A 24,520-nucleotide genomic window follows, 5' to 3' on the forward strand; every position below is an offset into this window, starting at 1 on the left:
TGGTGCAGACTACCTGTTTGCCCCCAGATGAGAATGAAGTCCTCATAATGTTGCCATTTTTAGATCTTTGTCCTTACAACATGATCAATATCAATATACACACACAGATACATAAATACTTGCCTGGAGATTTGTACTTCTCTGGTTTTAACACAAAGTCAACACTGCCATCTAGAGGCGTTCTCCCGTTAGTATTACTTATTTTCTGTTTGATGTAAACTGTTCTTCACCTGCAGTAGAAAAATGTTAAATATGTTTGGAAAAAGCTGTAATTACTACTTTAAGATTGTATGTTCTTCCCGTCTCCTTTTAACAGATGCAAAGTCTCCTAGAAGTCCTCAGGTAAGACACCAGTTTAATTTTTCTAGACTTTTCTTTAGAGGTCCTCACAAACAGGGAATCAAGATTACTAAAACTCCCGAACTGACAACAAATCGACTATTCATCACTGTGAAGTTGTAGTACTAGTACTAAAATGTGATTCAAGAGCTAAAATTAGTATTTTTTTAGCATCAGTTTTGTGCCAATTTCAAATTTCTCAGCTTGTGAAAAATCTTTCAGGTGCTGTTTTTGGAAGATACAACTTCAGTCTTACTGTAGCACTCATTGATTATCTCTCCTCTTACTAACCAGCACTGAATCCCACCTTTCTTTTTTCTCTCTTCCCGTTGCCTTTCTTCTGTCTTTTTTGCTGGCTCCTCAGCATGATCAAGTAGCTAAGCTAAGTGATGAACGGATCACAACTCCCAAAAAACGAAAAGCACCTCCACCTCCTATTAGCCCACTGCAGGTAAATGCATGTCTCTCTGTGTGTGTGTCTGCTTGTACCAGTATGCCACTCTTTATATGAATGCATGTCGGCAGTATATTCACAAAGGGAATCGTCAGACCTGTATGTGTCTGGTCTGTTTAAATATTATCTGTTAGATCGGAGTATGATAGTAGTATTAGTAGTATGATAGTGGAGTATTTCACTCATGTAGTTCATTTAATATTACTACATATGTTGTTTACCAGAGATAAAATAAAATTCAAAAGTGCATAATACCAACATCTTGGGTAGTAATAACTAATTTTGTTACTCAATAGACGTAATGGGCCACTAACAGATTATAAACATGAACGTATTTGTTTTTAACACTAAAAGTAACTTAATCCTTCTTCAGAGCTCTGGGCCCTCCTCTCCTTCAGTTGTTACCTCTGCAGGGACACCTGCTTCCAGCAAGAGTGACACTCCCAGAAAATTCAACTACAAGGTAAACAACTTGGATCACTTATTCCATACTTTTTCTTTATTCCATAGGAAATGTTTGGTCAACAACTTGCCTTCTTTAGATATTATTTTGCTGCAGGGACTTCAGGACATACAAAAGTATCAAAGGAAAATACACATTTTAATAAATACGGTTATTTAATGTATTTACACAAAACATGCAATAGAAAAAACAATAACAGTATTTATTTATATAGCACCTTTTTAAAAACAGAGTTTATAATGTGCTTTGACAGACAAAGTAGGAAACTCAGGAGGACAATATGACTGAAAAAAACACTTGAAGATCAGGTCGAACACGCCTAGGTTAAAGTTAAAACAAGAAAGCAAAACACATTGTCAATATGAATAAATACAAGTAAAACAAATAAAAGTGATACAAAAGGCAAAATCACATAAAAGCAATACAAATAATATAAAAATAAAAGCAATAAGAGATGACATCACATGACAGGAATGAGAAACATAAATATATTAAGAACAGTGAAAAGGATAGAAAAACTAATAGGAATAAAAAAAGATGACATATTTCAAGAATGACATCAAATAAGCACCAGTCTTACATTTCAACCACAGCAGAAGAGGTTTTTATAAATTAATTTGGATTTATCGTACAGTAGCATCCAATGAGCTAACTTCTTGCCTTCTACTTTCTCTTCCGTCTCTCACCTTTTCCTTTCCCTCTTCTCTTTTTCCATCTTCTGCTCTTCTCTCCTCCCATTCCCTCTCTCCCACCACTCCTCCCCTTTCTCATTACAAAGGAGGACGAGGTTGGAGGCACGGCACTGAGAGAGGAGGTTGAGAAGCTCCATGAGGAGAGAAACATGTTGCTGGAGACAATCGAAGACCTGAAGCAGACGGTGGAGCAGACGGTGACTTTACCTGAAACGGATACAAAGGTGACTAATGACTGAGCAACGCTACAATGACGTGTTTGGATTACATATGAGCAGATTTGAAAACAGATGTGGTGACTACAACAGAGGGAGTAAATGACATCTGAGTTTTACTTTGAAAAGTAGAGCTTTAAAACACAGTGAAGAGTACAAGTGGTTTTCTGAATATAATTATTGAAAACTATGAACTTATTGTAAATGAATTATCTGACCATTCTAACTGAAATGTCTTTTCCTCTTTCTATGACATGTGTTTACTTTCTCTTTTGATTAATTTTTAACTTGTCTGTATATCACAACTTAACCAGAAGTCTTTCTTGTTGTTAAAATCATGTATCAACGCTGCTTCTCTAAGTTTAATCTTACACTCTGACAACATCCAGCTGTGTACTGCTGAACCTTTTCACCTTGGGCATTCTTGAAGGAGGTCTAACCTGAGCTTTAGACGTGTCACGACTCGTTTTGTTTTTCAGTAGTTAGCGAGTGGTCCCTAACATTGCTTTGCTTGTGTGAATGTGAATGTATGTGTGTGTTGACAGGTTGAGCACAGTTTTACAGCGTCTGCAGCTCTGGTTTCCGCTCTGCAAGCCAAGATTACTGCTCTTACTTTGGAGAACCAGCAACTTGCAGGCAAACTCAAGGTATGTAACCCATTCATTCATGCTCATGACTTCAACCATGAAGCAATGAATGAACACAGTCAAAGGGAGGGGAGTACCTTAATTCACAGAGGACCCTTTTTTATTTGGAGATAACAAGTCAATGTACAACTAATGTAGTTATTATATAGTAGTAGAAACTAAAAGAATTATCATGTAAAATTTGAAAGATTAAGGTCATCTTGAAAAAATGTGGTCCTATCCTTCAAAGTGTGTAATGTATAATCTATAGGTATAAAATGAAAATGTGTAGGGCCGCAACTAATGATAAGATTAATGATTTTTTAGTTCCCAGATTATTTTCTCAATCGTTTACATGATATCAGAAAGTCAAAATTTCCCACCAAAGTTATCTATTTATCGTTTTGTTTTTGTCGACCATCAGTCAAACATTCAAAGATATTCTCTTTACTTTCATATAAGAAACAAACTTGTACTTGAAAATTAAAAAAAATGAACATTGTTGCTGACTAATTTTAATTTTCTGTCAATCGCTTAATCGTCACAGCCCCAAAAATGAATGAAAAAGTTGAATGAATGAAACAAACTTGGCTATAATCAATATAGTAACAAATGATGGACGTAAAGGTGTAATATACCCATATTTCCACAGATGAAGCTAACCCATCATAAACATACCAGGAAATATCAGTCCAGCCAAAGGAAGCTGTGTTCAGATTGCCCTCCCTCTCCCAGTTCTATTTTATATGCAGTAAATTACTTTTTATTATTTGTGCGACAATTAGACGATTAGTTGGCGCCTAATTTGATATTCATTGAACTCATTTCTTTGAGTAAAAATGCCACAACATTCTTTTGCTCAAGGCTCTGAAGTATTAGTATTTTTGCTTCTGTTGGTCTTGGTGCCATGTAATGACAGACCTTGGCTACAGAACTTGAACTCAGATATAATAAGTTGTCTTTTTGCTGTTTTTTGATTCCTCTTTTTAATCTCCACCCTGCACCCTCTCTTCACAGAAACATCCATCCCGCCAAGGAAGCGAGGATCCGAAGGAGACAAGCCGCCCAAACAGCATGGCCTCCAACTCCTCCTTCCACTCCACCCAGGACGAGTTCGAGTCAGTGCCACAAGTGGGAAGGGAAGATGGATCAGGCGGTGTTTTCCGTGAGGAAGAGCAGAGTGAAGGAGGCAGAGGAGGGAGCAAAGAGGAGATCAGACTGTTGAGACAGGCACTTGAGAGTGTTCAAACGAAACTCCTTGAAACCAGAAAGGAAAACCGCTCGCTTCAGGCTCAGCTGAAACCTGAGCGCGGCAGAGAAAGGGAGGAGTATGAAAGCGTGAGGGAGAAAGGAAGAGAGGAAGAGTTGATGGAGACTCTAGCAGAGCTTCAAGCGAAGCTGACAGACACTCAGGAGAGATACCACCAGGCTGTGGAGGAGGTGGAGGAGCTGAGAGTGCAGGTGGGAATGGGAGGTGGTGAGATGATGGAGAAACAGGAGGTCCAGAGACGCTCTGAGCAAGAGAAAGCAGCTCAACAAATCAGACAGCTGGAGGAGGCGCTGAGGAGGATGGAGGAGGAAAGACAGAGTGGAACGGAGAAAGCACAGATTGAGGAGCTCTACAAGGAGGCACAGGAGGAGATTAGGGTTCTCCAGGTTGTTATGGGCTTCTTTTTCTTCTTCTCTCTGAATTTCTGTAAAGAGTCTCTTAAATTTGACATTTTTTATTTGTATTTCCTTTATTCCTTCTTTAATTGATTCCTTCTTGTTGTTCAGGAGGCTCTGAGGGGCACAGTACCAGTCGAAGCTGCAGCCAAAGACTTTGACGAGATGAAGGCGGAGCTAAACGAGGTGATCGCCGGGATGCAGCGCCGCTTGCTGGAACTATCGCACTCCTACAGTGAAACTAAGAGTCAATTAAGCGCTGCACAGAAACAGCTGGCTGAGGCCAAAGCTGTGAGCAGTGAAGCCTCGTCTCCCTCCTCAGAACAACAGCAGGTCCAGGTGCTGACCAGCAAAGTGGAGGAGCTGCAGACGTTGCTAGCCGAGATGGAGAAGAAGTATTCGTCTGCTCAGGAGGAGATTTCAGCATTGAGGCAAGAGGTTGAAGCTCAGGTGCAGAGCTCGGTGGCTCTCGCCGACCACACAAGGGTGATGTCGTCTCTGGGAAATGCCATTAAAGAGTTGGAAAGCCAGTCAGAGGAGCTAAAAGAGCAGCTACACCAGAAAACTGTGCAGGTGGAGGCTCTTCAGAACAGGTGAGGGAAAAAAACTGACGTGGCTGAGAGAAGCATCTTTTTCTGCGTTTGCTAGAGACTAGAGCTGAATGCTGGGGTGGAGGTGGGGTTTATAAAATGATATTAATATAAAGATTATTAAGTTATCATCACGTGGTTCTTGTGTCTATTTCTCAAAAAAGTCTGACGGCAGAGAAAGATGTCACCCCAGATGATTCAGTCTCACGTGTGGAGCACGAGACCACGAGAGAGCAGCTGGAGGGCGAGGTGAACCACCTGACGCAGCTCCTCCAGGGGGCCCTCAGGAAGCAGGACGAGATGGCTCTGGAGGCTGCTGATGCATGGCAGAAGGTGAGAAGAAAGAGGTGGAGGAGGATTAAAACAACTTTCAAATGTTGACTATACATGTAAATAATCTTCCCTCGTATAATTTACAAACCTTTATCCATCAATCCATCAGGCGCGGGAGAATGGTGCTGAGCGGGAGGCCCTGCAGGAGCTGGTGATGTCGAGGGAGAAGGAGAACCAGACGCTGACCTCCAGACTGGCCGAGGCTCAGGATGCTGTGTGTCAGCTCAAACAGCTGGTGGAGAATCACGTTGCTTCAGAGAGAGAGAAGAACAAGAGGGTGAGTAATAATGTGGAAGCTTTACCAGTTAACCTAAACTTCCAACTAATCAGACCAAAAAAACTCTTTGTTTCATTAACTGCATGTTTTCCGTTTGTCCCTCTCAGATAGACGACCTGTCACGGGAGGTGGGGAAGCTGAAGGACGCCTTAAACAGCCTATCACAGCTCTCCTACACCGCAGGCTCTCCCTCGAAGAGAGTGCAGCAAAACCAGCAGCTGGAGACGATGCAGCAACAAATCAAACAACTACAGTACCAGCTAGCTGTAAGATTTGTCCAGCATGTTCTTAGATGGAAAGCACGATTACAAGAGAGTGTACTGTTCTTTGAGAAACCTTCTGTTTACCTCATGTTTTCTGTGTAGGAGTCAAAGAAGCAGCACCATGAGATAGTGTCAGTCTACAGGATGCACCTCCTCTACGCTGTCCAGGTAAATCCATCCATTAGTTTGGCTACAGCTTGCTTACGGCTTAAAATTTAAAGGAATGTTTCACCCAAATTATGGGGGTGGGATATGTTTTCACTTTTATTTGCCAAGTTTTTGAAATATTCATCTCAAATCAACCAAGAAGTTTTTATTTGGGTGACCTTGCCCTTTTAAAAGTTTCATCTTGTAGAAAGTCATATTTCTTTTTTACATTTCTTATCATAAAGCTGGTCTTGGTGAGACCAATACTGTGAAAGTATCAAGACGCTCAATCCACAGGAAATGCACACAGCCCGTATTCAGAAACCTTTAAATGAGCCATCAGGGTTACCATATGTATGTGATGTCACACGCCCTCAGTCATGCCCCCAGCCAGGCTGTGCTGACTGAGCTGATGCAGTAACACAGTGGGCGCTGCCTGCTCAGGCCTGTAAGAGCTCACCAATCAGATCAGACATGGGCTCAGGAGTTGGGCCTTAAAGCGACAGGCGCTAAAATGGAGTGTTTCAGACAGGGGGTGAATAGAGATGTTGCAGCACTGGACAGTATGGAAAAATAATGTTTTTTTTTTGTTTTTTTTTTACATTAAAGCATGTAAACATGTTCTAGTAGACCCCCAAAATAAAAGTATGCATATGACCTTTAAATCACATGGTAATGTATTGAATTTTCTGAACCCGTGCTGTGTGCGCCTTCAGGGTCAGATGGACGAGGACGTGCAGAAAGCCTTGAAGCAGATCTTGATGATGTGCAAGATGCCAAGCCCAGCCAAGGAGGCCTGCTGAGACTCACTGGGCCCAGTTTTCCAAAAGCACGATGTGAACGAAACTGAACTGATGTCCTCCCGTCCAAATTCACACGTTGCTTGTGCTGCTTACAAGCAAGGAACCAACACACGGTGCCTCCGGATAAACCTAGAGTATTTGTTAAAGAGGAAAAGGTTTACAATCATATGCTCTTTGCCTTTGTTAACGTCAAATCGACCAACTAAGATCTGAAGGTCATTAATGATACGATTGAAGATGTTTTTGGGAAACTCCAGCCCAGCCTAGCCCAGCATACAGATACTGTACAACAGCCATCTAACCATTCAAATGAGTGGGTGAACCAGGTCTTTGTACCAGCCAAACTTGTAATCTCAGTATGTGCACGTTAACACTGTCAATGTGCAGTAACTTTAAATCACATGCAGTGTGATAAATCAGTCTGATGAAATAGTGAGTTCAGTGTGTTTTGTTTCTGTTACAATGTGCGCTTAGAGAACTAAAAGCCTCACTTAGCGCTGCTGTTAATAGTATCTATTTTATGATACAACAGTGTTTGTACTTGTCTAATGTTTCACGGTTGTCGAAATGCTTCTGATACAATCTAAATTATTCGTGCCCTCTTAATAACAATGCATGTGACTTTGCTCTATGCCAGCCCAAAAATCACATAGAAACGTTTTTTGGCCGCACTTCTATGAAGAAAATGCATGATACTGTTTGTATTGCTATTTTCCTACTAGCACAAAAATTTATAAAAAATGTATTTTACTGAATTGTATTATCATGTCATGTTTTCTAAGTTACTGTACTTTAATGAAGAGGTTTGATAGCTGTATTTTTGATGGCCTTGTTTTTTGTCCGAGTGAATGGGATGCTTTTCCTCAAGTATAACAACGCACTATTTGGTCTAGCGACACCTGAATTAGCTTTTCCTGTAAGTATTCATATTCTACACATAAGGGGTTGAATATAATTGTTTACTGTAATAGAAAAACATTTCAGTTGTTACAAATGTCCGACAGTACGGGCTCAATATTGACTCTTTTGTTCTTACTTGAAACGCATGCAAAAAAGGTTGAGTTTTGCATAAAACTAGAGTTGTGTCTGTCGTCTGGTGCCTGTAAGCAGACAGTATTTTTCTGGAATTACAGTCAACAATTCTCATTTGTCCACATCGCCAACTTCACCAGGCTTCCTTGTACAATCTCATTAATTTATTTCATTTACCAGGAATGTTTTTTTCTGTCTCTGATGCTCCCGTCTCTCTCAGTGTTTCCATTGCAGGTACGGACATAAACTGTACAGTGTTCGAGAATACAACTTGTCTTCTAGAGACTTCTGAACTGTTTTCACGTCACACTCCTTTGCCTTAGTACTGTACTTAGAGCCATACACCCTTCCTCTTGAGAACACACCCAACACTAACGCTCCGATTCAATGAATTTGTATCCGACTGAAGCTCCTTTCTCACTCAGGAACTTTTTTTACTGAACATGATTTACACCTGACTGAGATTGTGAGTAGAGCTTTTGCTTTATTTCACAGTTTGTAGAATATCATAACAACTTTTCTCTCTTTCTCTGTAGGTCTTGACTGAGATGTTTTGTAACAAGAAAGGGAAAAGACAGAAACAACTTTCCTGTTGGTTGTTTCTTCACTAACAGTTTTGTAGTGACATGAAAAAATGCTTGTTTGCCAACTGCTTTTCTGCCCACATTAATAAATTTTCAAGATACTGTACCATCATGTGTCTGTGTCACTTATATATATCAAAACATGTGAAAATGACCTATTATAACTGTAAGAAAGATGTTAAATTGAAACTGTAATAGCATTTTAGCAGAAAACGGGACGTGATTGACCGAAATAAGTTTTCATTATTGTGTCATGCATATAGCTGCAGTACACCCAGCCTGCAAGGATACCATTGAGACACAACTAACCATTATTTTAATTATCCATTAATCGGCTCATTAGTTTCACAATTAATTTACTTTTTACTATAAAATGTCAAACACCTGTGAAAAATGGTCATCACAATTTCCCAGAGCCCAAAGTGACGTCTACATCTTGCTTCTTTAGTCCAACCAACGGTTCAAAACCCAATCACGTTTCATTCACCGTCATAAATGACAAAGAGAAGCAGCAAGTCTTTACATTTAAGAAGCCGGAACCAGCAAATATTTGACATTTTTACTTGAAAATTAAGCAAATCATTTTCTTTCGATCTGCTTTTTGCTTAAGTGTAGGAGGTCTACTCAACAAGTCACCATAGACTAATACAAGCCAGAGATTCATTTTCATATAACACAACACTTCCTGTTTTTGAGACACAAATTTTGCAAACTTCAACACATCAAAACTGGAATGCATCAGGGTTTTGACACTCTTAAATCATCAATGTACGTCCATGACAGCAATGAAAATGGAACGCACTGCCCACTTCTCCCAAATCACAAAGCTCACACGGTCTATTTTCCTTCTGAATATTTTTTAACCTCAGTGGTCACAGGAGTAACACAGGCTGTCACCCGGGCATCTGTAGAGAGACTTGACGTATGACTCAGGGTTTTGTGTCAGCTGGAGATTCTTAGGGGCCCATTCAATGTTCAGTTTCATTAAAACTGTTCTTGTTGAAGCTGTTCCTACAGTAGCTCAAAGTTGTGTCTCGCTCAGATTCATTGTGAAATTGATTTAAACAGGTGAAGCGCAAGAGCAGGATGAGACTGAACAGGCGATAAATGACCACTAGATGGCAGCATTTGACAAAATTGGATCTCTTGTTGCTTCTGTACCGTCCCGCTCGCACATTTTACAGACGCGTGACAAATTAAAGGAAAAGCTGAATAAATGACATAAAATAAAATTAAACATAATGATTTGATGAGTATGAATCTCAATGGAAATTCGTAAACAAAACATATGATGAGGGGATATCTTTAAAAATGATATTTTATTCTTCCAGCAGAGACTTTTAAAATGTATGCAAAGGAACCCTGAAGCTGTTCTGGTTGCTTCTTGTGGTCCAACAACTGACAATGTTTCCCTTTAATTTGTCTCCATCTATACACACATACATACACTTGATATATTACATCTTATGTTCTGTTTCTGTTTATAATCTGCCAGAATCAGAGTATGAAAAAAACTTTTTCACTTTAAAATACTGATTTTTTTTAAAAAGGTGCATTGTTTATCTTCCTGTTGAGTTAGGCACACCGTCCTCCCTGTCAACACTCTGTCCTCCCTCAATGTCCACTCAGCTTTGGCTCTCAGAAGTCCTGCCAGCCCAACTCAGAGTAATTTATCTGCCGTTCTGTTTCCTCTAACCGGTGGCACAACCACTTCGTTTCCTGTCCTGGCCCTGTGTTCTGCCCGCTGGTCAAACACACACGTACGTGTGTGCACGCAAGAAAAGCACACACACCTCTGCCTTTACACGACAACTTCCTGTCAATCTTGCTTTCCCACACGTTCTGCCCTCAGGCTTCGGGGGTTTAGTGGAGAAAGATCTAGTGCTGTGATCCTAATCCAGCTAGGGCCCATATTTGTCAAGCATTGCAGGCTGAAGTCAAATCTCAAACTCTGACATCTGTGAACTCTGCACGGACGAACTGAAATATTCAACTTGATGTTATTTGAAGAGGATGTTTAAACATGGACCTTTTTTTACAGTCTTTCCTGTATTTCTCCTGGTTATTTAACTGACATCAAACTGACCTTTCAACATCTTCCTTTAATGTCTTATTTCTTTAAGTGGCTTTAAAGGGGCAGTTCACCCAAAAATGATAATTCTGTCATTAGCTTCTCACCCTCATGCTGATGTAGGGTCGGGTTAAGTTTTCACAGTCCACAAAACATTTGTGGAGCTTCACAGCGAGACAGCAATGCAGGATTCTCCTTAACAACTGAAGTAGATGGGGACTGAATCAAGATGTTATTTACACGCTCAAAATGGTCACGCTAGAAAGCAATTAATTGATTACTGACAGACAAAGGTAATCATTAAAAATGTTTTTAAAATTAAAAAAAATAATTAAAAAGGTGCACTATGTAGTTTTGGGGAAGACATTTTAATCAGAAGAGAAAGATCTTCAATGAATGTTTTTTCATGACTGAATAAACTTACTGACCTTAAAGGACAACACAATTTCATACTGTTATACTGTTATACTTGACCCTGCCACCTTTCTAGCTTCAAACAGTGTTCTGGGGACCTTATTTTCCACTGAGAACAGCTTGTTTATTCAGTCATGGAAAAAATAAATATTTCTGAGTTTGTACTATTACCGCATTAATGTTGCAAAAATTAAAAATTCTGAGCTTGAATTTCTTCTCCAAAACTACACACAGCCCCTTTAATAATTTATCAACCTTAAAATGCTAAAAAAAATCCCTGGTTGTGAAGATTAATGGCTTCTGTTTATCTCGTATGACTGAGTATGTTTGGGTTTTGGACTGATGCTATCTTTTGGCTCTGTTTCTGACATTTTACAGACAAAATAGTAATTGATTTGCAGTGAAAAAGAAATCTGCAGAATCATCAGTGATGGAAAATAATCATTAGTTATTGCCCTTCTTCAACGCAACATGGTTTTGACTTAAGTACTAAAAACCAGATGTTGTGGTTTGTACAACTGCACCATTACATCCCATCTAGTTGACTACTGTGAATATCTTTTTGCGCATCTTTGAAATTTAAATTACAGCCTTATAAATTAAACCCATGAAGTTTAAAGCGTTAATAGATTTTTTTCTACTATTCTGGGATGCCTCAGGGTTAAGTTCTGGGTCCCTCCATCACTCTGCAGCTAAGTATATCTGACTGAGACACTTTCCACAAAAAGCACAAAGAAGGTAAGGTAATAATATATGAATCCTAAAAAAGTGAGTGAACTGATTCTCCCTGTAGAGCTACATAAATATCCCTGGATCGTGGATAATTCTGTATAGAGAAAAAGGAGCTCAGAAAAGAAGAGTGGAGACAGAGTTTAGACGATGTGAAGAAGTCATAACAGAAGGTCAAAGCCCAGGAGAGGAAGACTGCGGCTGAAGGAGCCCATTCGGGGAGGAAATGAGAAGAGGTTGTGGCCAAGAGAAAAAACATGGAGACGCAAGAGCAGCAGATCAGGAGAGAGGGACAAGTGTATATGTTGAACCACTGGAGGGATGACTAATCTGCGACTGAGAGACTCCTCTGAAGTAGCGCATAAACCTGTTTTAGCTGCCAGGAGCATGAGGGGAACAAGCTGGGGAGGGGAAGAAGAGCTGATGAGGAGGAAGTTTTCTACACGACCACGGCTCACAAGTGATGAAGCAAGGCAGCAATAAAGTCATTTCTTAATGCTCTATCCGTGTCTTTGCTAACTATTTGTTTATACTGTGTAATTCCTAGCAATCAAGGTTCGTGTGCTCAGTAAATACTGATGAACAGCTTCGCACTCATGTACGTCAGAGGCCGTCTCAGGGAGCAGGCCTGCGTTATCTGCTCAAGTGTTGGTAATTGTCTCTTCAAGTAGCACATACGTGATGTTGAGTGAAGTATTTCCTATTACGTTTAGCTGCTGAAGAAGACATCTGGACTGGGAATCATTTATCTTAGAAATATTTATTAAAATACATTGTTGTGTCCGTAACAAGCTGTGAGACTTGAGAGCAGCTGCTACATCTATATCTAAAGCCCTTAAAAGCTGGGAGGTTCTTCTGCCTGGTGACAATCTTCAACATATTTGGGAGCAGCTGAACCCTGTGACTGTGGTTAGTTGTGCCCACAATAAAATGTTGTATCAAAAAGACTGTTAGAGAGCATCACTCCACTGTGGTTTGCATTTTCCACCCACCGTGGGAAATATACAGACTGGCACGTGTGCATAAAAAGATGCGCACACACAACATCATTTGTCACAGCGCGGTAGGGCTGTTATTTTACAGGCTTTACAGGATGTTTGCATCAGACGGCAAGGTGGATTGATCTGAGATTAATCTTCAGGGATCGTTCCCATTTGCTCAGGCATTTAAACGACACGACAGAAGAAGTCCTTATTCCTGAAAAAATATGCGCGGTGGTTAACGGGGTGAGACAAATCACGTTTTGATCCCATTCAGTTGTGCTGTGAATCACACATACGACCGTTGTAAGTTTAGGAGTTTGTTTTCAAGATAGTAAAGTACGATTTAGTTTGGAGTGAAACAGATTATTAAAACTACATCGTCTCGCTCATCTTGGCCCAGAAAAGAACAAGTCTGGCCTTACTATCAGCTGCAGTTATGTGAAGATAGAGTTTGTCAGCTAGCTAATATGCGGGAACGAGACGGCTTCACTTAAACATCGTTGGGTGTGTAGTCTTTCTAATTACACACTTTCACAACATCCCATGTTTAATACGTGGCACAACTCAAACGAGATCAAAAAGTTACTTGTCTCTCGCCCCCTTTTCTGAAATAAATGTTCACAACATGCAAGGTGTATTTACTGAAGTAACGTTTCTTTGGTACATACATACTTGCATGATAAAATGCAAAGGAAAGGAAAGGAAAGGAAAGGAAAGGGCACAGAGCTGGAGAGAGAGAGTTACTACAGCAGTTGGAGACCACCTGTGCCTCGTTGTCTAGCCTTTAAAGAAGTCACCCCCCCAAAAAAAATCCCACGATCAGCACAGGAGCTTCATTCACAGTTGTAAAGCAGGACTCCTGACTTTGGTCCCTAACGATGCAGCTTTTTGTTGCCATTTCCTGTCTCCCCGTCTTTGTGACTTGTTTGTTGAGTTGTGAGCTGTGTAGTTTCTCTGTTATTAAGCCTGCAGTTTTCTAAAGTTGACTGTTGTTTTCTGCATCTGCTTGCCCTCTGTCTGCACTTGTGTCACATCTATTGACACTACTTTAAACTTTTGTAGTAGGCATTTGATACTTGAAAGTGACCTTTAAATCTCTATACGCCTCCACCTGGCCTCATTTATTTGTGTATTTAAGGCAAATTCCATTGAACCACCACTACCAACAAGACTCAGCTAGCACAAAATCTCTTTAATGTAATAAAAACATGTAAAGCCTTCATTTACAAAGGATTATTTGTTTGCTGATTATCCGCTGAGCTGCAGTTAAAAACAATCATATTGTGACATTTAGCTGTACTAAGTGCCTCTAAGCGATGCTGGGGACTATTGGCATTTGGCATCCAGGCTGCTGTAAACAAGGGGAGGTTTCGGCATGTGAGTAATCTCTGCCACGATAACAGCCGTGTTGTCATTGGGGAACTCGATGGCAGAAAGAGAGAGTGACTGTCACTGAGCCATGGCTCTCTCCTTGGCAGGACATTGAGACCACAGCAGTGTTTAAGTGTGTATTGTGATAGGAAGTGGTGGCATGAAACCGAGAAGAAATCTGAAAATGTTTTCTTCGCTGGTTATTGTTTTTATGCGTCATCACATCACAGCCTTCACCCAATCCCTTACCTCACCTCTTTTGCTTTCCTTCCCTCTTTCCTTTCATCTCTTCCCTCTGCTACACATCTCCATGGTTTTGTCAACATTGCTAACATACTTACGCTCTATCCAATACGACCATATTTTATTGTCGAGCAATTAACTGATTTGTGAAATGTGTTGTTGCTGCGTTCGCCCATCCAGCCTCAGCCACCAAGCCGTCAAATGTTCTCAGTTTGTCTAACACAGGCCGGCCTTGAAACAAGACCCTGCAGTAGACGAGTGGAGGGGCGTAAGTAACGCATGCAGCTTAATTGCTGCAAGATGTAACCTCGCCTGCAGCCTACTGTGGCCCACAAACACACTCACACACATTCATGCACATGAAAGCGTGCGCACGCACACATAAAAAAAAGCATTCAAACACACAAACATGTGTACACGCGGTACATGCAGTAAAGAAAACACAAAAAGTGCGTTTCCAAATTACAACACAGCTGAATTTCTTTTACTCTGCGTCACGGCACCGGCCCAAACTTCATAGACACATTTTTTTTTGGTTCGTTGGTGAAAAACAAGGTTTTAATTCTACTACAAGGCTCTTCTTTGATGGAGAACACTTAAAAGTCCTTCTCTCTGAAGCAAACCAAATCAAAATGACTCAAAATCGACGGGTTTTGTTTCCTTGAGGCATCTTAAGACAGTCTTTGAACCAAAGTCTAATGGATAAAAGATGATATTAATGCAAAGATGCTTTTGAGTGATCTACATTTGGCTCGTTGGTAGAATCCATGAAGCATTACTGAGAAGAGATGATGAGAGGAATCAGAGTCACGACAGAGGCTCCGTCCTGATTCGATCTTCTATTAGAGAAGTATTCTCGAAGCCACAGAGGGAGCCCCTCTGAATTACAACACTACAATATAATATTTCTAGCATTAGCAAATATATCTCCTGTATGTGGACATTTAATGCAGCCCCTCGCAGTCAGAAACAATAAACAATCTGTGACCGGCGCACAGCTCCATAGAGAATCAATTGGAAAACTTGGAACAGGTGATTGTAACAGTATGCTGGAACATTTCCTCCGGGAAAATGTGCGTTTTATGACTCAAATCTAACATCACCGAAAGATCACAAATAATCTCACAGAATTCAGCCTCATCTTGATTGTCGCTCCGGGCGGCACATCAGGATGACTTCACATATTACAGCCTCGCATCTCCGGTTTCTCGCTGTGGGAAAAAAGCCATACGCTTCGACGATTTGACGGTGCTGCGCCTGCCGTGATGATAGCAGATGTGATTTCCCCAATTGAGTGGTGTTCCCCTACAACAGCCACTACACCATCTCTGGGCACGCTGATGCTTTCTGCTGACATCACTGAGCCGACTGCAGTTCTGCTGGCGGCACTAACCTGGGTCACTGAGATACAGTTACACGACTGTGGAAGACCACAAGACAGCAGAGCACAGAGAGGTTCACCGGCACCGAAACACTGTGAGAGGTGTGTCGTCAGTGTTGCAGAAGTACCCAAAAGATATTGTGTTAAAATATTACTTTGGTAAAAGTCGTCCATACAAATAGTACTCGAGTTTAAGTCTTAAAAAAAAAAAATTATACACATGCTTTATTTACATGTATGTATATATACTGTAAACCTTAGGTTGACAGATTACATATTCAGCATTTTTCTGATTATCAGAGTGTGTTTTCTTTTTTCAATATTAGATTGCCGATAAATTGCCCCTCCTGAATACCCAGTTTTCTCTGACCCAGCACCGCTAACAACAACAGAGCAGCTGTGCTAAATTATTTCTTCTGCTACCTGCTAGGCATAAGTTATGCAAATATGTGACATGGTGATGTAGTGTGATGTCACAAAGTCACTGAATTAAAGGCGGGGCTACTGACGAGGCTTTTCAGGAGCGGTGTTTTCTGGGGGAGAGAGGAGCTTCTGTTGGTGTGGACTAGAAAATAAAGGAAAATAGGTCTCCTTTAACAATGTGCTACTTTGGCTCTGATGCCACATGAAGTCAGCAAAGTAGCTAGTAACTAAAGTTATCAGTAAGAAGTACAATATTTGCCTCCAAAATGTAGTGGAGTGGAAGTATAAAGGAGCAGAACATGGAAATACAGTACAAGTACTTCAGAATTGTACTTAAGTACAGTACTTTCCGTCACTGCGTATTGTGGACAGTCATGATGTTAATAAAATTAGACGTAGAATGTGTTTATTTGTATTTACAGACAAGTGTTTGGGAAGTAATTTCATCTTGTTCCTAAACATGATTCACACTCACACTCTATTTTTGCTTGTCTATCGATCACATTCAATAATAATTTATCATGTGCTGCATCCCAGATCAGAAGTGCTCCTTCCCTCTTTATAGATGTGGAGTAGTTGGCTGAGATCCCTGATCCGAGAGTGTTTTGGCTACAGATCCAAACCCCAGAGATGTTTATTTCTGCATCTGATTTAGCGCAGAATGATTGCAGCAATACTGTCTGGAGGTGGGGTAACAGCAGTGGGCAGAACAAGGCCCTTTGATCAGGCCATTTTCTTGTTTGTGTTTTACATTATGGCATCTTACAAATATGTTAATAGTGATGTCAACTTACTCATGTCCCGGGGCACCTACACTTTACTTTGTAAACCAATTATACAAGCAAACATGATTGTGTGATCACTTGTATATTGTGAAAAATGTGTACATGTAAAGATTTGGCAGGGAGCCTTGAAAACAGAAGAATGTGGAGGGGAAAATGTTTTATTTTCAATGTTAGATCGTGCGAGAGGGGTCAGAAAAAACAACTTTATTTGACTATTTATTGTTGAAGCTGGAGAATAACTTAGGTCACACTATCTCTCCCAAGAGTCCTTCGTATTCCAAACAGACTTTTCATATATCACGGGAGTGTATACCTGCGCGCTGAAATAGCCGAGTCCCTGTGATTTAATTACCTTGCCCTGTTGCCGCCGTTCCCACTCCAGGCCGGGCTTCCCAGTTGCAGTCCCTCTCGTTCGCTCCGGCCTCCCCACATCAGGTTCTGATGAGCCTAACTGGAAACATGTGCTCCACGCTGGCTCCCCCGACAGATGGGACAATATCATATTATTAATGACAGAAAGAGAGAGACGGAGGGAAGGAGAGAGAGATGTGGGGAAGGAAAATCCTCCCTCCTCAAAGGGCTTGCTGGTCTTAAATAGCTCAACACTGAGCTGCCGTCGCTTCTGAGGAAGTTATTATAGGAAGGCAGCACGTCTGTGTTTGCATATGGAATATCCTCTCAATCTACCTCAATACTCCGCAGGCTTAGCCCCATGTCAGTCCTCTTAAAGCCGCTGAACTCTGGACCTTCATGAACACTGATGAAAAGGTGTACGGTACATGCGTGGGGACCCAGTTTGTGTACTTTGGGGACTCTTTTTCAGTTTAGTTTGGTTCTAATTGGGGAAAATCGAAATATGACAGCTTTATGATATGTTTAACAATAGTGTGATTGCAACTTTGTGGCTGCAAGTTGTTTCAACATGACAATCCCCCCATGCACTAACCAAAGTCCTTATAAAATGGTTTTCTTTGCTTGATGTGGAAGAACTTGTCTGGCCATTATCCCCATCCAACATCCTTTGGGATGAACTGGAACGCAGACTGCAACAAGGGGTCGGTTTCACAAAAGATTCTTATTCGACTGGCCTGTGGTGTCGGGCCAGTCTTTTCTTTGCTTTTAGATTAGTTGGAGGGGAGTTGGACAGTTTCACAAAATGAAAAACCTTTTAGCCTAACCCTCTTAGCCAAACTCTAAATCTCAGTATTGTGTACTGAAGGGCCGATATAAAACTCATTACTTTAACAAATTGGCCTCAAATTAAGGCAAAAACAATATTTACTTGGTGAAATCTCAGCATGCAGCTACCAGGTTTTGTTACAAAAACAGATGAAGTCACTGAAATGTAGTGATCTACTGCGAGCAACATTAGCATTGCAGTTAAGGTGGCACTTATTGGTAATGCTACGGTGCCAGCAGGAGTATCGTTTTTCCTCTGAAACGGTTGATCACATTCCTCTAAAGCAACAGTCTCCTTTAATTTAATCAAGCCTCATCCAATGTCAAATAAAACAATTTATTTGGATCGGCATCAAACTGTACTCACTCATAGATAGCCACCTACAGCAAGTACAGCAGATTTCTTTCATCAAGATCCATGCGTTATTCCCTGAGAAATTAACGAAAATGTCAGAAAAGGACCTCACAAATCTCACAATGTTAAAGAAAGTGAGAAAAATTTCCTGGATCCGTCCCTTTATCCAGATCAGTGCCAAAGTTAATGGGGCCTATCCTGGGCCGAGACCCAACCTCCAACCAAGTTTCATGGAAATCTGTTCAGTAGTTTTTGTGTAATCCTGCTGACAAACAAACCAAAAACTCCTTGGCGGAGTAAATGACCAAACTGTATTTTAAATGCTACTGTGGCTCTTCGCACCACAAAGTTTAACAGTCTTGTATGTCTGGTGCTGACTAGCGAGAGTCGGAACATTTAACTGACTTCGTTACTGATCTATGTTACCAACAATCAGTGAGATCTGCCGACCGGTGCCAATTGTTGTTGTTTGCCCAAAGACACTATCCTGAGCATGAGTGACGAATTAGCAGACGAACTGAGGTTGTGAAGACGCCACAGCATCTCAGCTTCAGGTCTGCACTGCACTGAGATTTAATGGAGCATGACTTTTCTGTATTGTGATGAATTTTCCACATAAAATGTCCTTGTGACTGTTGATTTCTACCAGAAGACAAATATTTTCTTACTCAGATCAGAGAGAGCTGAGCAATTTCATGCGGTTGCATAGTCAGACGGGGATCTTTAGTTTGAAATAAAGTCTTATTTGACCCAGTAAATTAGTCGTACTTAGGAATGAAGAACAAGGCGGCCTCGTGCAACAGATGAATTTAGATGTCTATCAGTTTGATCTAAGTCACAGCCTGAATGCATCTCTGTGAAGCCAAAATCAGCGCTCCACCTCACTAATGCTCAAGGTTTTGACTACTTCACTGCTGCCAGGTCTGAGCTTTGCAGACAATCATCACCATCTACAAATTTTATCTCCCACTGAGACAAGATAAAGTGGGGAAGCAGTTTCATTATTATTTCATTATGTCTGCTGCTATCAGGCAATAATCATCAGCACCTTGAACCCAAAGGAAAACATCCTTGTCCTACAGGCTGACTCACAAAGGCTTGATTCACCTGCACCGAATTACTCCGGTAGCCTGAGGCCATGTATCCCGCCAGTGCAGGAAACACTGAGCATGTACAGATCGTGGAGGTATGGGGGCGAGAATGGACGCGACCTCTTGTCTTTTCAAGATGCCAAAGTTTAGCTTTTGTGAAATCTCGGCAGCCAGGCTCAAAAATGACTATATTTCAAATAGGGTTTGGTTCGTTTCTGAACTGCACAGATATTCTGCAGGAAAGAGCCCACGCTGAGCCACAATTAGGTGGTCTACTGCCTTAATGGCTTTTTTCACCCCCAGTCACCACTGATTCACTTTGTATCAAAGTACCGGAAACTACATTAACACTGAGTCAAACAACCACAAACCACCTCTGTCTCTCCCTTTCATTTGCCCTCTCTCTCACAAAGATACACTCACACACATGTGTACAGTGCCACAGCATACACACAGGAAGGGGTCTCTGAGTTTGCAGCCAAGTGACAAAGAATTTACAGGCGTGTTGTAAGGACCTGTAGACCGAAGTGTGCATGTGACAGAGTGTGTGTGAGAGAAAAAAAGGGTCTGACACTTGTCTATGAGTGCCTTATTAAAAAGGTGAGAAGTGAGTGCGGTGTCTGGAGGAGGGGGTTAATTGTGCTCTTAAAAGAGGACTTCAAAGGGAGGCTGGTGTCAGGGCTGAGGGGCATGGGAGTGAGAAAGGATGAAGAGGAGGAGAAGAAAAGATACTGTAACTGATGGTGGGAGCTCAGGGGAATAGCTGGGAAAAGGGCAAAACTCAGGGGAAGGTAGTGTTGGGGTTATTCAGACGATTTTGGGATGCTCTGAAAGAAAAAGACTAAGTGAAGGAAGTTATAAAAATGTGACTGACGGCTGTGTCTTCTGTTTGTTACCAGGCTAGCGCTGTGTCTCTTGGAATCGTAAAGGCAGTCAGTCAGTCTGCCACTTTGGTCCAGACTCAAATGTCTAAATAACCACTGCCATGAATTTTGGTTCAGACATTCGTGGTTCCCAGAGGGTACACCTTATCAACTTTGGTGATGTATCCTCATGACTTTGTTGATCCTCTAACCACCATGAGGTTGACATTTGTGATTTTAATTAAAGTACTGGATGGTTTGACATGAAATTTGGTATGCAGGTGTAATAGTTTTTTGTGATCCCTTAACTTTTCATCTAGTGTCATCATCAGGTCAGTTGTTTAATATATCAAATACTTCGGTTTATGACCAAATACAACAAATGACATTCCCATCTGTCTCTGCTGCACTTTGCGTTTACTGCTAATTAGGAAATGTTAGCATGCTAACACGGACAATTAGCCATCTTGTATTCTGAGGTCATGGTTGATGAGGTTTTTCCGATTTTGGAAGGTGACTTCAGGGGGAATTGCAGTGGAAATTTCTGACTGGAATTTCAGAAATTCAGACTTCCCAGTTCAAATGGAGCTCAGATGTGCTGAAGTACAGCGCGGCTCTAAACTCTGGTGAAAATGTTGTTTTGTGCCAACTTGGTGTTACCGTAACTAACCGATTAAACAACGAATTATTTCATTGCTAGTTTGCAACTGTATTTGACTTTCAGATACTTAAACAGCCTCAGATGTTCCAAGTGTTGGCATCGTACACCAAACAAACAAACTGAATAAAGTATCTTCTGGTGGATATTTATGAGTAAACACTGCTTTCTTCAATTACAAACAAACCCTTTCTATTAGTTATCAGGTCAACATTGGTAAAGATATGTAATAAACCATAACCAGTAATTCATTGCAGGTCTTTGACAGTAACAGCTCCTCTCATGAGCTTTGAGTCCTCGTGCTCCCTGACCTCCTGATTGGCTTCGTTAGATGTTAGCTTAATGTAGCATAGATGATTGGACATTATCATTGCTCTAATTAGACTCTCGGACACGCAGCTGTAAAGCAGATGGGGGAGTGCAGCTCTCAGACTAAACAGTCCAGAGCCAGAGGAGACGGATTCACATACATCTGCTGCCGGCTGACAACCTCACATCTCCCATGCTTCAACTTTTTACTAACTAAGAAAAGCAGCTGTGTTTTCTGGTCTGACGCCCATATGCTGACTGTTTATCCAACAGGTTTTGACCAGAGTCGATCAAAGATTATATAACTTTCAGTAAAACATAATGAAAATCAGAGATACAAGGTTTTATGCCCAGGAGAGGTAATAATAATGCAGCAGATGAGTATTTACAGCAGTACAGTTTGCTCTTTCCAAGTATGCATTTGTTTAATTTTTCAGGAACTCTTGGCAAACGTTGTTCGTTGAAATGTTACGTTTTAAAAAAGAAATTTGAAATATGTGACATGGCTTCTTGGGAAAAAAACAACGGCTATCGCAGCCTGCTCTCTTGTGTTGTAATAAAATAATTCCACAGATAACTTCACAGTTAAAAGCCAATATACATATATATTTTGATGGGGCGCCCCGGTATATCGGATGGTAGAGCAAGGGCCCCATGTACAGCGGCTGTGTCCTTGCTGCAGCGCCACAGGGTCCAAATCCAATCTGTGGCCCTTTGCTGCGCGTCCTCTGTCTCTCTACCCCCTTTGCTGTCAACTCTTCAGTTATTCTATCAAAATAAAGGCACAAAAAGCCCCCAAAAATCAAAAAAGTAAATGTTTTTTATAATATCCTTAGACATAAACACAAAACAAAGGAACAGCTCTTAATCATAACCTTTAAATGAAACCAGAGCCCGACTGATATGTGTTGCCCGATATGAAATTATTTTTGAAGAGATTCTAATGCAGGAATTCATTCTTCTCTAAATTAACAGAGAGTGAAGTTCTGCCTCCTCTACATATTTTTGTCACAGGTGTTTGATAACATTTACGGTATCACTGCAAAAACTGTGTGTATATTTGTCCATATATTGATATCAGAATTTTTTACTCTCCAAAATTGGTACTGGCAAGTATCGGTCCGACTCTACATTAAACCTCTTAATGTTCTTTAAAGTGCTCAAAGCCAGAAAATGAAGATAGAAATAGTACAGAATTACAATGAGCACTCACATCGGTCTCGCAATCACCGCAAAGGAAGGCTGAGGTCTTCAACAGCAGATTTGTAACAAAGGTCAAGTTTATAGTCAAAGAATCCACAAATCATCCAAATCACAACCATTTGAACAACACAGTTCCAAATTTATGGTTGAAAAATAACGGATACGATTCATTGACTCAAATAACTCCAGGTGTTAGACCTTTAAACTGTCACGCTCTACAGAAAACGGCACACGGTGGCAGGTAGAGAATTCAAAAATAACAAAAAGTCCAATCAGAAAGAAAAGTAACATTTAAATCTTAAAAACTTCAAGGCTCTCAAACGAGCTGCCCAGAGCATTGCTTAACGTTTCCAATACAGGTTTTTAATCAACATTAGAACTTTTCCAGTGATTCATGGTTCATCCATGTTATTTCACCTGACTCTGATTACTCTCCTCTCGGACAGATGGTTTTGGAGCAGTTGCGCTGAGGGATTTTACCCGACCGCAGCACCAAAAAATGAAAATGAAAATATCATTTGTAGCTGAATAGACTTGGCCCCTGGCATTTAAGTGTCTTTTTCCATCTTTAAGGGAGTATTTCAGCGCTGTTTAAACCATTTGTCTTGTTTAATGATACGTTAGCAGGAATGCCATCAAATATCTGGAGACTTTCTTGGAGCATGGACCTTATTATGAGGATATTACTGCTCAGATGAGTACATAATATCATGGATTTACCATTTGAATATATCAAAGAAGATACACGTTTATATTGACTTTACGTACCGTTTCATCTTGTTCTGTAAAGCACTACGCAAACAGGTTTATTATTCTTTACACTGTATAACCACGATGCATGCGCTTACGTGACTCCGTAACGTTGGCCTCTGAGGTATTCCCTGCCAGCACCCGTCTGACAATAATTACAATGATTCATTTAGTTTTATTACACAACAGACATCTCCCTTTGTGTGTGTCTTGGCCTGGGGAGGCCTAAGTGTCTCTAAGTGACGGGTCTTTAATTACAAGCACAAACAAACGACACCACGTACATGTGTTCTGGTTTACTGTAATGAGGGAGACACCAGCAGGAAAGTAATGTTGTCATCACGCAAAGGATTACTGCAAAAGAGAGATCAAATTCTGTTTTTTATCCTTCCCCCTGCCTCTTTCTCTCTGTCTCGCTGTAGAAAGCAATCATCATTACTGTAAGTTCGGTAATCCAATCTGCTGATACTGCTTTGATCCACCGATGCTGCTGAGGCAATGAATCTACATGTACTTACAGTAATGAATTAGATCTAGAGGAGCTGGCCCTTAGCTTCACTTCTCATCAGGGCCTCGCCACAGTTTAACCATGTGTTTCTGATCAGGTAAATTAATCACCGTTTATCTGGCTGAGGTTAATTTCTCACTGGAGGGAGAAAAAAAACAACAACAAAAAAAAAAGACCAGCTTTTTCTATCGGTGTCATGCTCTCCATCTCTGTCACCTGCTGGAGCTTTGCTTGTCAAATGTTCAGAGGAAAGCGAGGGGTTGAGTTACAAACCAAACTTGGTCTGCGAGCTGCAGTCAGGTAACAGGCCAAAGGAGCCTGAGAGCGGTATGCACCCATGTACAAGCTCCAAGTGGTGTTTTTGTGCATGAGGGAATGCATGTTTTTCTGTACAAACCAGTGTGTGTGTGTGTGTGTGAGAGACTAGAAACACCAGGCGGCGTGAGTAATGCCTTAGCCTTTGGATGTCTCTCATATGAAGCGACGTCAGAGCCTGTTAGTAAATGATTAATCAGCAGCGTTATTTGGGCTAAAGCTGTCTGATAGCATTTTTCCTGGAAGCTCTGGAATTTGTCTTCACAGCTGGACTTTTACAAGATCGTTCTGCTCTGCGAAGGGAGTGACAAAAGGAAGAAATGCGAGAGCGCGGCTGTGTTGTAACAGTGCAGAAAACCTCTTGGAAAGCAGAAATAAGCTGGGACATAATATATCAAAGTGTGAG

At 41.0% G+C, this 24,520-nt stretch overlaps 1 protein-coding gene and 1 long non-coding RNA gene across 4 annotated transcripts in view; one reads left to right on the plus strand and one right to left on the minus strand.

Moving 5' to 3' along the window:
- The window catches only part of rai14 (retinoic acid induced 14), a 59,916-nt gene extending 51,327 nt beyond the window's left edge, over positions 1-8,589 (plus strand). For both annotated transcript variants that reach the window (XM_084383937.1, XM_084383936.1), the window contains exons 10-21: positions 317-342; positions 704-790; positions 1,167-1,256; positions 2,035-2,172; positions 2,709-2,810; positions 3,807-4,445; positions 4,566-5,047; positions 5,209-5,377; positions 5,487-5,654; positions 5,762-5,920; positions 6,020-6,085; positions 6,781-8,589. In XM_084383937.1, coding sequence (XP_084240063.1) covers positions 317-342; positions 704-790; positions 1,167-1,256; positions 2,035-2,172; positions 2,709-2,810; positions 3,807-4,445; positions 4,566-5,047; positions 5,209-5,377; positions 5,487-5,654; positions 5,762-5,920; positions 6,020-6,085; positions 6,781-6,867 — 2,213 coding nt within the window. In that variant the 3' untranslated portion in view covers positions 6,868-8,589. The remainder of the gene's footprint in view (positions 1-316; positions 343-703; positions 791-1,166; positions 1,257-2,034; positions 2,173-2,708; positions 2,811-3,806; positions 4,446-4,565; positions 5,048-5,208; positions 5,378-5,486; positions 5,655-5,761; positions 5,921-6,019; positions 6,086-6,780) is intronic.
- LOC311275411 overlaps positions 5,539-24,520 on the minus strand; it is a 110,654-nt gene continuing 91,672 nt past the window's right edge. Inside the window, exon 3 of one of the 2 annotated variants that reach the window (XR_014624865.1) lies at positions 5,539-5,628. This is a non-coding gene — a long non-coding RNA (uncharacterized lncRNA). The remainder of the gene's footprint in view (positions 5,629-24,520) is intronic. The other variant, XR_014624866.1, reaches the window with a different exon arrangement.

The sequence above is a fragment of the Pagrus pagrus genome, assembly GCF_965226575.1.
Source record: "Pagrus pagrus genome assembly, chromosome: 19".
NCBI lineage: Eukaryota > Metazoa > Chordata > Actinopteri > Spariformes > Sparidae > Pagrus > Pagrus pagrus.